This window comes from Ambystoma mexicanum, chromosome 6p (assembly GCF_040938575.1).
Source record: "Ambystoma mexicanum isolate Mex_15411 chromosome 6p, UKY_AmexF1_1, whole genome shotgun sequence".
NCBI lineage: Eukaryota > Metazoa > Chordata > Amphibia > Caudata > Ambystomatidae > Ambystoma > Ambystoma mexicanum.
This window is the reverse complement of record NC_090935.1, coordinates 113098676-113115271: the sequence shown is the minus strand read 5'-3', so window position 1 is coordinate 113115271 and position 16596 is coordinate 113098676. Positions and strand designations below refer to the sequence as shown.

Here is a 16596-nt window from a genome sequence, read left to right as displayed (position 1 = left end):
TAAAAATAAGTTATTTAAAAAAGAAATTTAAAATTGTGCGACACGCGGCTGATTCTTGTGACGTGCACTCATTGATATTACCGTCGATATGGAAAGACCTTGTAGCCTGTGACCCCATTGCTGCGACAGCACTGGCTTGGGGCAAAATATGGAAAATGCTACCATTATGGAACTTCTTCCCATCGTTCCCTAAACTAAATAAAACAGCTGTGCGACAGTGCGCAATAGATGGGTATGCAACCATAAGCAATATCTACAACATATCACATTTCAGGATCTGCCAGGGACCTCGCTGAGACTTTCCTCGTGCTGGCTACAACACGCCGGGCTCCGCCGCGCTGCTAAAACAACTTCGGCGGTCTGCACTACCTCCTGATGAACCGCTGCTGGATATCATCAAGGGGGACCCGCCACTCGAGGCGGAGTGGCCAGGCTATAAGACCTGCTGCAGTGCCGTGGTAAAAAGCCTCTCGCGAGTCTCTGTGAAACCTGGGCCACAGATCTAGGCATATATATTACCGATGAGCTCTGGGAGGCTATGTGCCTGCAGACCCTATCGGTTTCCTTCAATTCCAGATTTTGCTTAATACTACATCGGTTCCACTACACCCCGGCCAGACTACATCTCTTCTCTCGCACCCACTCTGCTCTGTGTCCCAGATGTCACTTGGATGGTGCGGGATATCTCCATATGCTCCGGTACTGTCCTAATCTGGGGGTGTTTTAGGGTGAGGTATGTGATATGTCTACGATATTCAATTGTACCATCAAACCCACCCCACTGAACTGCCTATTTCACATGTTCGAGCAGCTGCGACGCAGCTCCCATAAATTGGCAAGCCTTTTTTTGTTACTGGAAGTCTGATGTATGTTGCTGCTATGGCTGTGCCCCTCATCCTCGTCTGCGACACACTGGCTACGGGCCGTTACACGGGCTTCTGACCAGAAGGAGCGTTGGTCCTTGCTACAACCCATGAACTGTAAACCAATAGACATATGGCCTCCATTTCGCAACTATTTGTTGTCAACACAAGTGAATGCCCAGGACAATGGAAATGCCCTGAACAATCAGTAGCTCTCCTCCTCCCCTTCATCCTTCTTATTTTTTTGTACCTATGGCAACATTCATTTAGTATTACGCCTCAACTGTTGCCAAACCAATGTGAGCGATAACAAATGTAAGATTGTTTTCGCTTGGCTAATGCTGCTACCTTCATCTTCTGTTGTAATGTCACGCACCTTATAAGGTTAAAAAAAAATAAAAAAATAAGTGGAAGTCCAATATGATGCGTGTATGTGTGTGTGAATAGGGTGGGAGGGTAACGTCGTCATCAAGACAGACAGAACATTAAAAAGAAAACACTGTTAAAAATTTAACTTCTCACTCGTTTACAAATGTATGACTGCAAGACGGTGGGATTGCATTCAAACTTGTCAAATTAAAATCAATTTCTTTTAAAGCAGACTCCCAGACCTGGGTACTTTGTCAGAACAAGGACACATGGGGGGGGGGGGGTGGACATTACATAAGCAGGTAAATCCTTCAGAAACCCTTTCAAGCCCCAGACAGGATTACAGTAAAACCAGTGGAAGCCCACATTCCTTTTCACCAATACCTACTGAGCAGCATGGAGAAATGCATTTTAGTTCATTCAGTCAAAATATTTGATAACCTCCCATTCCTTCAATGCCAGATTGAGCATACAGCATTCTTTCCATTTACCTCAGTGCTTTCCAGTAATTGAAATAGTCTCTCAACATCCTTCGTCTGATTTGATGCTAACCACATTGCAGCCTGAAGTCCGGCTAACTGGTGCAGGGATGGGCTTAGCTCTTCAGATGTCACATCCTCGAGTATTTTCTGCCATAGCTCCATGCAGTTGAACTCTTGCCCGCTTGGGCATTTAGTTTCCAAAACTGGGGAAACATTTTGAAAAGTCAATGTTGGGGCTGTTTACAGATGAACAGATTGCACACAACGATGAAATGGCCAACTTAATGCAGAATACAGGGTGTTAGCCTGGAAAGGAGTATAACTAGAGAGTCTTGGAATGTTAGACAAACTTCTGTTCGTCCCAAGCACTTGCATCCCTGCACCACCTATATGAACCAAACACCATAATTCTAACATTTGAGATCCGCTCGTTTTTTCTTTACACTCACCATGATTGAATATACACGTTAAATGAGGCTTAGTGGCTTTCTGTGAAGGATGCAAGCCTTAAGTATTAAGTGGTACGATGATAAGTGTGGCTCGGGGGGCGTGGCTAGCACGCATGCTGTGAAGACAGACTCCAGTTGAGCTCCTGTCCGTGATCCTGAAGTAGTTTAGAATATTGCTTTAAAACCGTATGCTGGACAACATAAATCATCCTTTCACAAAGAGGGACTATTTTCCTACACTCGACTCTGCTCTCGTGGCGAATCGGACCAGAAAAGAGTATAAACGGGTGAGACGAAGTCAAGCCCCTGCGACCAGCAAGATGGCGACGCCGTCCGACTAACACAAAGCGTCTGCGCACCTCTGGGACACTTCACGTCGCGGAACGGACAAGGCGAATCGTTTGCCTCCCGCCCGCTGCCCGATCCATACTGAAGCGCTGGAAGACTGCGGGACCCGAGGACCACAGCACCGGGGCACTGCCGAAATCTGAAGCGGAACTCCGGGTAGAAGAGATACGGGGAGCGCCGGACGTCTGAGAAGCGGGATTCCCAGCCCGCCGCGCTGGTGCACAGAGCAGGGAGAAGACACCAGCAACGGCGGGGCGAACAGAAGGTGAGGCGGCGAGGCGTCCTGAGATGTCGAGGGTGCATCCAAGCAGAGAAGAAGCGGGCCCCCCCCACGCGAGCGAGGCATCCCGTTGGACCGGTGGGCCCACGGACACGGGCTGGAGGACCCCAGTGAGGAGGGGAGCTCAAGCAACGCAACGCCCCCAACCGGGGTGACTGCAGCTCAGACGCTGGGAAGGCCCTGTAGCGGGCGGTAGACCCCGACTGCCCACACCAAGGCATTCGTGGACTACCCCGCCCAGCTGCAGCCTCGGAGCCCAGATCCGGCCCAGACGGGGCCGAGCGCAGTTGGGGGAAGCCATCCTCCCTGCAATCCAGCAGTAGACAGGAGCAGCACCCATTGGGCACCCCATGCGACTGATGTGACCGGTGGGCCGGAGAGCTGATCCGCTCGTCCCACGAACACGGGCTGGGGGGCCCCCAGCAGGGGGGTGGAGCTCACACAATGAACGAAGGCCCTCAGGAACCGGGGAGATTACAGCTAAGATGCTAGGGGGGCCCTGCAGCAGGTAGTGGGCCCCGGTTGCCCACGCCAAGATATTTGAGGACTAACCCGTCCGGCTGCAACCGCAAAGCCCTGGAGTCCAGATCCAAATCAAAAAGGGTCCGAGTGCCATTAAGGGAAGTCACCCTCCCCGCTATCTACCAACAAACAGAAACAGCACTCACTAGGTAAACGTGGCAACATCAGGTTCACTGGTGGGGCACAGAAGACATATCCCAGAAGCAGGGACCAGCTAAAGCTGTGGAAAGGGACCTCCTGGGCGACCCCCCAACCATTAGATCTGCAGTGGTGGGACAGGACTCCTGAGACCAACAAACTGCTTAGAACCACACCTAGCCAGGTCAACAGCCAGATTCGCGAGGGGCACACCCCCAAACAATTGACCTGCAAATAAGAGCGACTGGTGGGGGCGATTATTGGTGCACCTGAACTGCTTAACTTCGATTTGCTAGCGGACCCCGCCTAAAGGGTCGTACCTGGTGCGTGAAGTACTGAAACACGAAATAGAGGCCGCAGGCGAGATCCGCACGTCGCACAGACCTGACCCAGAAACAAGAAATGCCTCCCCCCAAAAGTAAACCGAAGTTGGTCACAATGGACTCCTTCACCACAATCAGGCCTCCAAGTCAACCACAACAGGACCAGGAAACCCCTGCAGAACCGTCCCAACAGGGTGAGGACCTTCGACACACACAAGTTTTGCAAGCAATAGCGGCCCTCCGCACATCTCTCGAAGGGAGGATGGAAGAGATGAAATCGGATATACAACTCATGCGCCAGGACGCCCGCAATCTAACTGAAAGAGTCACGGCGACGGAAACCACCCTGCAGGATAATGTGGATAGTACTCGAGATCTCAAGATAACGGTCCATGACCTGGAACAGAAAGTGACAAGGCTGGAGGCGCGCTCTGAGGAGGCAGAAGGTCGTGCCCGCCGAAATAACATTTGCATACTGGGGGTCCCTGAAGATTTGCAAGGCCCAGACCCGACAGACTTTATCGAAACATTGCTGTTACAGGAAATTGGACCGGGAAGTCTCTCCCAGGGATTCACTGTAGAAAGGGCCCACAGATCCCTCCAGAAGCGCCCCCCGCCCGGATCACACCCACGCCCAATTATTGCTAAAATCCTAAATTTCCGGGACCGGGAAACAATACTGCGGTACTCCAGAGAAGGGGGTGAGATCAAGAGAAAAGATTTGGCAATAGTTATATACCCCGACTATACCCCTACAGTGCAGCGGGCGAGGAACTCCTTCATTCCAATCAAAGCCAGACTGAGGAAACTCAATCTAAAATATATGCTTCTCTACCCGTCACGCCTTAAGATCCTCTACAAAGGAAAAGCAGTATTCCTAGAATCCCCAGCAGCAGCAAACATGTGGCTCGAACATAATAACCTGGCCGATGACAAGGAGGATCCACTAAGATTAGACCAGGGCTGACCGCACGTCAGCTACGAAGCGAAAAGAAAATGGCTTCTCCCACATGAAGACAGACAGCAGACAAATACACTACAGCAGAGTTTTAATGAGAACCAAACTAAATCGGACAAGAGCTCGGAGGAACACACGAGCAGAAAAAAAAAAAAAAAGCCACCCACCCCATAAGAAACTGAGTAGGCAGTTTGCTTACTCACAACCTGATCCGGAAGGCCAGGAGTGGCCTGGAAGGCTCGGGATCCCCTGAGCGCTGCAAGTTAAAAGCAACTGCTAGGGACAGTTCGAGTTGTTTTGTCTGTTGTGGCCTGGAAGGCGCAAGACCCCCTGAGCATTGCAAGTTGAAAGCAACTGCCAGGATTGGTCAAGGTTGTTGGTTTGTTTTCTTTTTTTCCCCATTCAAGACAATGGGAGTTACTCAAGTTAAAAAATCTCCTACAAGTGAACCAAAAGATACTGAGGAAAGTGGACAGGAGGGGAGAAGGCTGAGGTTGGACGAACCTACTGCAGACACCGATGGGTGCCGGACTGAACCAGAGATAGTTTGTTTTACCTGATATGGCATCTAAGGTTAAAATAAAGATATTGTCCTGGAATGTGAGGGGCCTGGGATCCTACTTACGTCGGAACAGAATCAAGTCCTATTTGAACAGGAAAGGAGTGCAAATTGCGCTGTTACAAGAGACACACTGCACGGTGGACTCCCTGGCCAGACTGGGGGAACATTGGGGAGGACAAGGTGTGGGTACTACTTACTCCAGATATGCAAGAGGAGTGTACACTTGGATCCATCCCCAACTCCCATTCCAATTAATCAGGTCTGAGACTGACCCTGAGGGCAGGTATGTAATATTGTGGGGCCGACTGGAACAAGAAGAGATATGCATAGTAAACTCTTACCTTACCAATATTCCGGCACACTTGAACTCTATGTATGCCAAAATCGCACCATACAGACACAGTATCTTTTTCTGGGGGGGGGAGACTTTAATTGTGTCCACGATATGAAACTTGACAGGTCCCAGCCCCACCCAAAAGGCCCCTCAACAGCAACAACAGCCCTGGCCTTATTAACAGACAGATTGAACCTGGCTGACACCTGGAGAGAACGACATCCTAACCTTCGAGGTTATACATACTTCTCCTCCCCGCATGATCTTCACACGAGGATAGATTATATCTTTATAGGCAAAGAGCACCTGTCACAACTAAAAGAAGCACAACACTTAGGAAGATCCATTTCTGACCACTCGCCGCTCCTAATAGAATGGAATCAAGCTGGCCCCAGACCCCCTATCCCTATGTGGAGAATGCCGGTGGACGCCCTAGGAGACCCGGCGTTCAAGGAAGAACTGCAGGAATTTATAGACAGCTTTATTGAAAGGAACACTGGTAGCGTTCCCCACCTAAGCACGATCTGGGACGCCCTAAAAGTAGTGGCGAGGGGGGAGATCATTACGAAGGCTGGGGGCATTAGGAAACAATTAAGGGGTGAACTAGATCAGTGGGAACGACAGGTAGAGCAACTTGAAGCAGCCCCGGTGAACACCCACCAAAGAGAAGATAACCTCAAAACACTCAGAGCTAAATGCACCTCATCATGGGATAGACTAGCTAAATTTGACTATGTTACCAAAACTAACAGAACGCACATAGAAGCCGATAAAGCAGGTAAAATGCTGGCCTGGCTATGCAGGAAAGAACACCCTAGACATACGATCACCATGATACAGGCTGAAGATGGCAAGGTAGCGCAGACACAGCAAGACATAAATGAAACCTTCAAGGGCTTCAATGAACACCTCTATTCTCACATGAACCAGGTTCCCCGAGATCAAATCATAGACACCCTGGAGGAAGTGGGACTCCCTAAAATGACCCCTGAGCAGGCCGAAGCCCTAGATGCAGATATTACAACAGAGGACATAACGGAGGCTATTAAGTCACTGGCCACCGGCAAGACCCCTGGGAGTGATGGGCTACCCACTGAGTTCTATAAGGCTTACGAGACCTCCCTGACGCCCTTGTTACACAAGGTCTTTCAGGAAGCATATGAGAGAGGGATATTACCTGACAGTATGAGGCAGACCCTGCTGATTCCGATCATTAAGCCCAACAAGCCTGCCGACAAATGCGACTCCTATCGCCCGATAGCCATGCTTAATTATGATGTGAAAATACTAACAACGGTACTAGCGAATAGGCTGGCTAAAATAATAGGGGATATAGTGCACGAAGATCAGTGTGGCTTCATACCAGGCCGGAACACGACCATGAACCTGCGGAGAGTACAACAGATTATTGCTCAGACGGAGGCTACCACGGAGACTTATGCACTGTTGTCCCTCGATGCCATCAAGGCGTTTGATTCTATATTTTGGGAGTGGCTGGTGGCGGTTCTAGAGGGTTTTGGTTTCGGCCCGGGGTTTATCAGGTGGATTAAGATACTTTACACCAAGCCTAGGGCCAGAGTAAAAACAGGTAAACACATATCTGAGACCTGGGACATATATAGGGGCACTAGACAGGGATGCCCACTCTCCCCCATGCTTTATGTATTAGGACTGGAACCTATTGCTATATATTTTCGAAAACAATTTTTTGACGCCGGGATACGGCTTGGAGGAATAGACCATATTATATCTCTCTACGCAGATGACGTATTATTGTATATCAGAGACCCACATATCAATGTACCCAAGATGCTAGACGTCTTAGACAACTTTGCAAAGTTTTCGGGTATACAATTTAGCAGGGCAAAGTCTAGCCTATTCCCTCTGGCAGGCCTCAAGACGCAAGATGCAACAGAACTACCTGTGGTAGGAATACAATGGGAGCTGACCTCATTCAAATATTTAGGGATACACATAATGCATACCCCTACACTAATGCACGACCACAACACGAAGTCTGCTATCCCTGTCTTGAGGAAATCCATGAACTTCTGGGCGAAACTCCCCCTATCCATGATGGGTAGAGCCGCAATAGTTAAAATGATTGTCCTTCCTAGATTCTTATATGGGTTCCAAAATATACATTTCTACATCAATGCGCCTTTCTTCCGCCTTTTAGACAAGATACTTCGAGATTTCCTGTGGGGGAAAGGGAGACGCAAGATAGCACTCACCACCCTGATGCTACCATACACCCAAGGAGGAATCCAACTCCCAAACTTCGAAAAATATTATCTGGCTGCACAGCTCAGTTTTGTCACCAAATGGCTAGCAGATGAAGTCACATCTGAGACGCTACTGCTGCAGTCTTTAGTATCCCCATTGCATATGAGAGAACTTATCTGGGCTCCCACTCACCTGATGTGTGATGCCCCCTTCATGGCCACCCTGGGACGAAACATTTGGCGCAGGACAGAAACCCTTATCTGTGCTAGGCGCCAGTACTCCCCGGACATTCCTCTGATCTCGGACCTATGCGGATCTATAGGGGATTTACATCACCTCAGACACTGGGAAATGAAAGGGATATACTCATGGGGGGACCTGTATGTAGATGGGGCTTTTAAAGATTTTGAAACACTTCAGGAAATGGATGGTGTCCACGTAGGCCAGTTCCTGTGGTATCAAAGGATGAGAACCACAGCACGAACCAAGTGGGCGACATGGCCGGAGGAGCCGGAATCAAACCCCCTGATTACACTATTGTATGCCCTAGGGGAAGGTTGGAAGCCGGTGTCTCAGATCTATGGCCACCTAAGCGACGTCCCGAACCCACGGAGTGCCGATTTAAAAAGCAAATGGTAGGCGGACATGGGCCGAGAAATGACTGATGGAGCATGGGAGAGGGCTTTGACATTTCCCAAAACTGTCTCTAGAAACCATAGATTTCGTCAAATACAACTCAACCTGCTTCACCGAACGTACTTAACCCCATCCAGACTCGCAAAGTTCAACAAACTGCCGCACTCTAATTGTACATGGTGCGGAATGGACAAGGCGGACTTAATCCATATGTTCTGGTCGTGCACTAAGACGCAGTCCCTGTGGACCGACATACAGCAGACAAGCGACAACCTTGGGGTGACCAGGTATAAATGGACCCCAGAGGAATGCCTACAGGGCACATACACTAGACCGGCCAAACTTAAGCACCTTGCCAGAATAATGGACATTATGTGTATACTCACAAAGAGGACAATTGCAATGTCCTGGAAGAAAACAGCTGGGCCCCAACAAAATATTTGGCACAAAGAACTGAAGCGATGGGTAAGAGCAGAAACAACAGCCTGGGAGGGCAGTGTAGCCAGATCTACAGATGACTCAAGCATGACCCTGGAGGCCTGGAAGGAACTCACAGGCCCCCTGTTTTACCCCTCAGACGACAAGCCTCCGTGAACTGGGACAAACCCACCCAAGGCGGAACTACGAACCGAATCAGCAGAACCGAAGTCTAGCAGGCCGCTACCATACTGGGCCCTCACAGGCACAGCCCTCCCTTTCCCCCCCTCCTCCGGACCAGCCGGGACCCCCCCGGATCCACCAAATGTCAATTGCCTAACGGAAAGAACACTGGGAGATAGTTAATGTTGTAATGTTAATTGTTAATGTTTTATGATGAAACGCTCATTATCCTCTAATCACGGGCATTTATTGTCCTGTAACTGTATTAAATAACAAATGCCAATAAACAAATTTGAAAATAAATGATAAGTGTGGCTCTTGTTGCCAACATTCATACTTCCTTAACTTGCGGGATGACTCTCAACCATTAAAAAAAAACTAAGGGCTGTGCCGTGAGGAATGGAAAACAGCTATTTAAAATCTGGGACTACGGAATGCCCAATTGCCCTGCAGTAAAACCTCCTTTGACTCCACAATTCTCATCTTTCCATAATATAAGGTACCGAGATCTGGTTCTCCCCACATGACACAGCCACCCTGGAAGACGGTTTGCAGCTACCTTCTCTCAGTCGAATCCCTAAGACAGGTAACAGCGCTGGCTTCATGATCAACAATCCCAGCCAATCAGCCCCTTAACAATCTCCCTCATCTTTTGAACACATGTTCCGCACCTTTTAGCATCACACTCTCTCACTGGTGATCGTGGCAGACTTCAATCACCAAACATGACGGAGGACCGCCAACTCCAGCTTGACGCTGCTGTCTGTTTTAAGTCTCGAGTCAGCCTCCATAACCTGCCAACCTACAACAGTCGCAACTCACTGGATCCCGTATTCTTCCCCCACTTCTTTGAGACCTCCATGGACCCCCTCACCCTTGGATGGCTCCCTCTTGCACCCACTGCCTGCTCTTCCCTGTTATTTCCCCACCCTACTGCAATAGGCACAAATCCTTAATCCAAACCTGACTCCATGGCATCCTACCATGATGAGGACTTCCTCTCTAGGTCTATCACTACCTCTTGCTGCATCTATCAAACCGGATCCTCTTCCCCGCTCGCTCTTCACATCCTCCTATCCACAAACTCAACCAAGTATTTACCCAGCCAAAAGACAAAATTGAGGAGTAACCATGGGGGCTGGGTGCCACCACCCTCTCCCTGGGGGAAGGTACAAGGAGGATCCATCTACCTACATCACCAGCATCAGAGTAGGACCAAGAATCAGGAGCACTAGCCATCTGGAGCATGACGAATCTAGAGACACTCAATGGTGTCAGGTGATCAGGTTACCTCAATAATTGATAACCTGCTAGGGTCAACCAGTGGAAGTGGCTTGATAGTCTGTGGTGATCTAAATATTGACTTTTTCAAACCACAGAGTGTCGCCAAATGTCAATTAGCTAAAACCTGGTCAGAAGAACTGAACGCAAGAGGTCTATCAATGTTAAACGGCTGAACTCAAGGAGACATTCCGGCGAAGTCTACGTGGCAGCGTGAAAGCCAAAGCTCGATCGACTATATCTTTGCCTCTGATACGATGCATGCGAGGATAAAGACCATGAATATTCTTGCAATGGTCAACAGTGACCATGAAATGCTGGTATTAAAATTTTAAGATATAAGAGGCGTGCAAAGCAAAAAATGGGGCACAAAAGTTCGGGTGGAGTCAAATCGCCTATGTGTAAGACTGGAGGAACATGAGGTGGCCAATATATGCTCCCAATTTAAGTCGACACCGGAGGAGATTGAATATGCGCCTATATGGCGCAATTTAAAGCCAAAAACAATGGAATGAAAAACTGCTCATTTCAGAAAAAACACTGTTTCGATCTAATGGTGATGCAGCGCAAAAGAACTATGAGAGCTGAAATCCGGAAAAATAACCAAGGACCAAAGGAAGAAATAACGGCAAGAAACAAAGTAACCAAACAGTCCTATAAAAATTGGATTAAAAGCCATCAATTTGTATTACACTTGAACAATGCGGAGGCTATGTTGAAGACCCTAACAAATACGAACAGTGGTGAGTTCTGGCGAACCATTAATTGCATGGAAACACCGCAGAGGCACTGCAAGTATGCCTGGTTCCAGAAACTGAGTGGGTGCATCATTTCACTGCGCTATATCACAAAAATGTTGCTCCGAACTTGGCAACATCTAACCAAGCATCATGGAATATAGACTTTACAAGGGATGACATCCGAGAGGTAATCATGAGAGCAAAAAAATTCTAGGGCGCCGGGTCACGACGGTTTGTCGAATTTCATGATGAAACAGTTTCCTGATCTTTGGGCTGACCTGTGTTCTGATCTTTTTGCAAGAATCAACTCGCAAAAACAAGTGCCAACCTCATGGAAATCAGGGATAATAGTGCCAATTTTCAAGAAAGGAAACAGATCTTCACCGAAAAACTATCGTCCGGTGGCTCTGCTCGATGTACTGGGTAAGATTTACGCGTCTTTGCTGCAAACAAAATTGATCAACTGGGCCAGAACAGCTAAAAGAATGGACGAAAGACAAGCAGGCTTTGTGAAATTTGTTGCGTCTTCCCTGAACCTGCTTGTCCTAACCCTACTGAAAATGGAAGCCCTGCGAGCTAACACGAAAGTGTATCTTGCCTTTGACGACTTTTCTATGGCATTTGACATGATTGATCGGGAAGCGTTGCGGCAAAAAATGGAAGTGTGGGGTTGTCCGGCAGATTTACTTGCGTCAATTAAAGAACTTCACACAGACACTTCAATAGCTATTCGACTAGATCAATCAGGTTCCCCGTCAGCTCAAATTAAGACGCTCAAAGGGTTGAAAAAGGGATGCCCGTTGGCAGCTGCAATTTTTCGTCTTTTCATTTCTGACATCGGTGAAGCGATTCAATCTGCGAGGGCTTTTCCACCTAAGCTCAACTCATCGCAGTTAAGTTGGTTGTTGTACGCCGACGATTTGGTAATCTTAGATCTAACCCCGATTGGCCTTCAACGCAAACTTGAGGCAGTGCAAAATTATGTGAGCATGAACAATCTGAAGATAAACACAGCAAAGCCTGAAATACTGGTGTTTGAGAACTTAAGAACAAGCCAAAAGTCAAGGATCTCAAAATACGTTTGGTCATTAGATCAAGATCAACTACGTATTTCAAAAAGCGTAAAGTACCTGGGTATGATTCTGAACTCTAGTATCTGTGATGAGCCTTGGGTAGCTGAATCCAAGAGGAAATGCGGCCAGCTGGCATCTCAGGGTCTTGTGATACACAGAAAATTTGGGGGGGTTTTCAATGAGGTCGCTGCGAAACTTACGAACAGAAAGTGGTCCTGATCCTGACCTACGGCGCGGAAAACGCCTTTGGATGCCCGTCGACCCATTGGGCTTTACTGGAACACACGTTCTGGACCAAGGCATTAAGCTTACCAATCGGAATTTCTATAGCCTGCATAAGGTATGAACTCGCCCTAGTTTCGCTGCATGCCCGGATCTGCTGGAACCACCTAGCCTTGTTTCGGAAATCCAGAGCCAAGGAGGGAATCTTCCAATTCAAGATCTTCCACAATGCGTCAGCTAGAGGCCCAGATATTCTATCTCAATGGGTGAAACGATGTGAAGACCTCTTAAGAATTAATAATATCAGTTTGGAAACTCTCCACCCAAATCCTACGGCAGCTAAAGTGATGATTTGGCGTGCCGATTGGATTAGTACATGTAGTGAGCGCCAATCTGCTAGCGCGATGAAAGACACTCCTGCCGAAGCAAGAGGCTACAATGTGCTACAAAAATATCTGAATCGCTTCCCAAATTTTCAAAAGCCAGCAGACTTTTCATGTTATTCCGGCTAAATGCGATTAAAACTAAGGAGCAGACTGTAATGTAGGACTAAATTTCACTTGTCGCTTTTGCAACAATGAGCTGGAATCCCTCAAGCACCTTGTGCTTTTCTGTCCGGAACAAAAGGACAGTGGTATGATGACCATCAGTCGGTGTGCGCGGAAGAATGGTGGCAGAAATGTGGAATGGTTTGGACATGAAATTAATTATGCACCCGACTTCTTTTTTGGCCGTAATTGAAGAGAGACTAGAAAATGCAATTGAACGGCCTCTAGCTAAAGATGTCAAGTAAATTTAAGGACAATTCAGTAACGCGAAAACCTCGATCAGGCGAGGTCTGCTGGAATAACATGACATGAGATGGGAGAAGGGAGGATAGCTGGGGCATAATATTAATGTGTTAATTGTTGTTTTGTTTGTGTAACATTTAAAAGGTTTGAATTTAAACCAATAAAATAAAAAAATGATTTTTTTTTTTTAAAAAGACCTTGGGGCCTGCCCCTAAATAGCAGTGACACCCCAATTGTGCAGATCACCAGCATCTATTGAAATGGCTGTACCAAACGGGAGAATTTCACATTTTTGTAATAACAGTATAATATTTATATGAGCAAAGGCAAGCAATATAAATACTACACTAACAGATAAGTAAACTTAGTCAAATAAAAGTAATACCGCAATAAGAGTTGCCTAGGAGGGAAAATGCAATCAGTTAGGAAAAATACTTTTTCCTATCGAGGACAGGAAGTTTGGGAAGAGGCCAAGCGGGCAGGCAATATTTTGAAAGAAGTATTTACATTTTTCAAAAGTGTCCAAAAGAACAGTTTCAGGAGTTCCAGTGGAGTTTGGGCCCACAGAAGACTCTTGGGTGATGAAAAGGGGAAGAGAAGATGGGGCAAGGACTCACCAGCAGCGCCAGTGTCTGGAGAGCAATAGTCTGGGTCCAGAAAGCACTTCTGCAGCAGGAGGTTTTTGGCGATTTCCAGAGGCACTCACAGTGCACATTGTTGGGTTCCAGCGACAACACCAGTGCAGGAGAGTCCCCAAGACACTTGGGTAAGAAGATTATTTGAGATTTGGTAGTTCCGGGATAACGGATCCAGGTCATAGGATCTGAAATAAGTTGTTACTGCGGCTGGTGGCTGTCAGCTGTGCAGGGTTGCTCTGTCATCAATAGGCACAGGATTCAGATTCCGAGGATGTAGTCACCTTGAGATCATCTCAGGGAAGTAGAACTATTGAAGATATCATGCAAAGTCATACTGAGGTGGGGTCAGCTACTGAAAAATGACCGGAAGACGAGTCTGCGAATGTGAATGCAGAACAAACGATAGGACAGCACCCTAGAGCTTCTGTGAGAAACCTGAAGGTGTCTCACCCACTAGTCCCCAGGGATCTATCATCCAGGTGGCCAGGACATGGCCATCACTTTTGGCTACAGTTCCTGGGGGTCGCCCTTCCCTATGACAACTTTACCCCATCCTACCAGGTACGATACGAGGGGATTAAACCCACCTCGCCCTTTTTTTCCAACATGAACACTTTCTAACAGACAACTCACTGTGAGGGAAAACGGACTAACACCCAAGCTGTATACCTGACATGTCCCAACACGATGGTCAGGCAGGGCCAGGCAATTATTGATCATTACACACACCTGACTTCCAACACACTTTCCCAAATGGATAAAAGGCGGAGCACGAGAACACACTCTGAGCGAGGCAAAGGACACGAGGAAGCAGCAGTTCCAAGATGGCATGTTAATACGAGGCAAAAGACAGCGAGACCGAAAAGGAAAACAAAGGAAGAGCCCTTGACCTTTTCACTGAAAGACTAACTTTTATGACCCTTCAAGAATAGACAACATAAGACCTGGAATCAAAGCTGAAGACTCTGGCATTTTGGGTCGGAGGTACCCGGGGCTCTCCCACGTCAATGGTCAAGGCGGGGAGAAGCGGTTGCCGCCGTGGCACAGTCCCTGGCTCCTACAACAAAGAAAAGATAATGAAGGCATCACAATCGGTGAGTTGGGGAGACGAATACCAACCCGAGCTGTGTGGAATCCAAGGTTGCAAGCAGCAACCTTGTATGAAGGAATTTGAAGAGGACAGTGTATGGAAGTATATTTGTGGCAAGTCATGCATACATAATTAATGTACTTAATGAGTGACTGAACTTTGAAACGAAGATAGATACCGTCAACAGAGAGGTTCGACACCACGTGCGTGCTCATTCGAAAGTCTCCGTTAGGTATCCAAACCTAAAGGGGACAAATGTAAAGAGAAGGAATTTAAAATCAAAGTGGTCCTGCAACAGGTCAAGCAATACCATGTACACATTGGAAAGTCATTCAATACTTGATTGAAATTGGCCCAAGCAAGGCTGAGAAAGACTAATTGTGTTTAAAAGGGGATCTGAGCCTGGATGAGGGGGATCCAGGGTGAACCGCGCGTCACCCGAAAGAATATCCTACGAACATTTTACTAAAGAGATCTGAGCCCGATCGAGGGGGATCAAAAGGGAACCAACATTGTACACAGAGATCTGAGCCCGACTGAGGGGGATCCGGGTGAATAGTAAATCACCTACAGTGAATAATTTTAGAAATCCAATGAGGCAAAGAGCTTATCGTTTTTGTTTGGTTACATCAGGTCCTCTGAATGAAGAGACTTTGAGGAGTAAAGAGACTTGCATACAGAAGGTCCCGATGTTATGATTTGAACTGTATCCTCGTGCTAAGGAAACCAGAGTCTGTGCTACGCTCGAGTGAAACGCCTTGTCCCGTGCTAAAAACGTGGGAAAGGGAGGCCAACGGCCTGAACATCCTGACATAACATCCTGACATATCATTTTGAACACTTCTTTCTTCTTGTAATATTATTCCCCACAATATTTGTATTTAGAGGTTAAGGATTGGCAATAGTTTTATTTTAGTATAGGCTCTTTTATTTTGACAAGACATCACTAGGACTGCATTATTATTATTTGAAGGTCGTAGCTTGCTTCCATCTGTAGATTTAGGATTAGATAGGCGTTTATCGTACCCTACCCTTGTTAAAGTTCAATGAACACACTTGAACGGGGGTCACTTGTGTCTGTTTTTACTGTTGATACCATGCCTTCTTTACACTTCCCATATGGGAACGGTAGAACAAAGGAGCTTGCCTGATGTCCCATGATGAAGAAATGGCCCGGTATGGCACAGAGAGTCTTCGAGTACTGGCAGCCAAGGGACTCCCACTTCTCTATCCAGTGATCTAGGCACAGTCAGAAGCTTCAGAAAGACGAGATATTTGAGCAGAAGCTTGTGATCCAGTTGTCACCACCGGATAAGGGGTGGCATGGAGCACTGCAGTCTGTTTCTTCTGGTCTTCTGGAAAGGCAGAACTTTGCAGTCCGATTAGGTGGAGCACCAAAGGCTACTGGTGCAGAGCTGCAGCCCTTTCTCGAGCAACCTTCCAGGAATGGAGGTATAGAGTTCCAGCAGTAGACAAAGTGGGTAAGTAAGCAGGGTCAGCTTTTATCTCCCTCGGAAGACGTGCACAAACGGAGCATGCATTTACACCCCAAGTTTCATTCAAATCACATGGTTGTCAGTCAACGGTAGGACCTGCTGCCAAACACACCCATGCACTCATGAAAGGCTCTCTCAAAAAGGAAGTGAATCCACACTATTCCTGAAAGGAATC

General features: G+C 47.5%; 1 protein-coding gene across 2 annotated transcripts in view; it reads right to left on the bottom strand.

Moving 5' to 3' along the window:
- FANCG (FA complementation group G) overlaps positions 1 to 16596 on the bottom strand; it is a 574353-nt gene that overhangs the window by 408957 nt on the left and 148800 nt on the right. For both annotated transcript variants that reach the window (XR_011280595.1, XM_069626811.1), the window contains exon 4: positions 1724 to 1917. Coding sequence is in view for 1 of the 2 variants with exons in the window: in XM_069626811.1 (XP_069482912.1) it covers positions 1724 to 1917 (194 nt within the window). In the remaining variant the exon portion in view is untranslated. The remainder of the gene's footprint in view (positions 1 to 1723; positions 1918 to 16596) is intronic.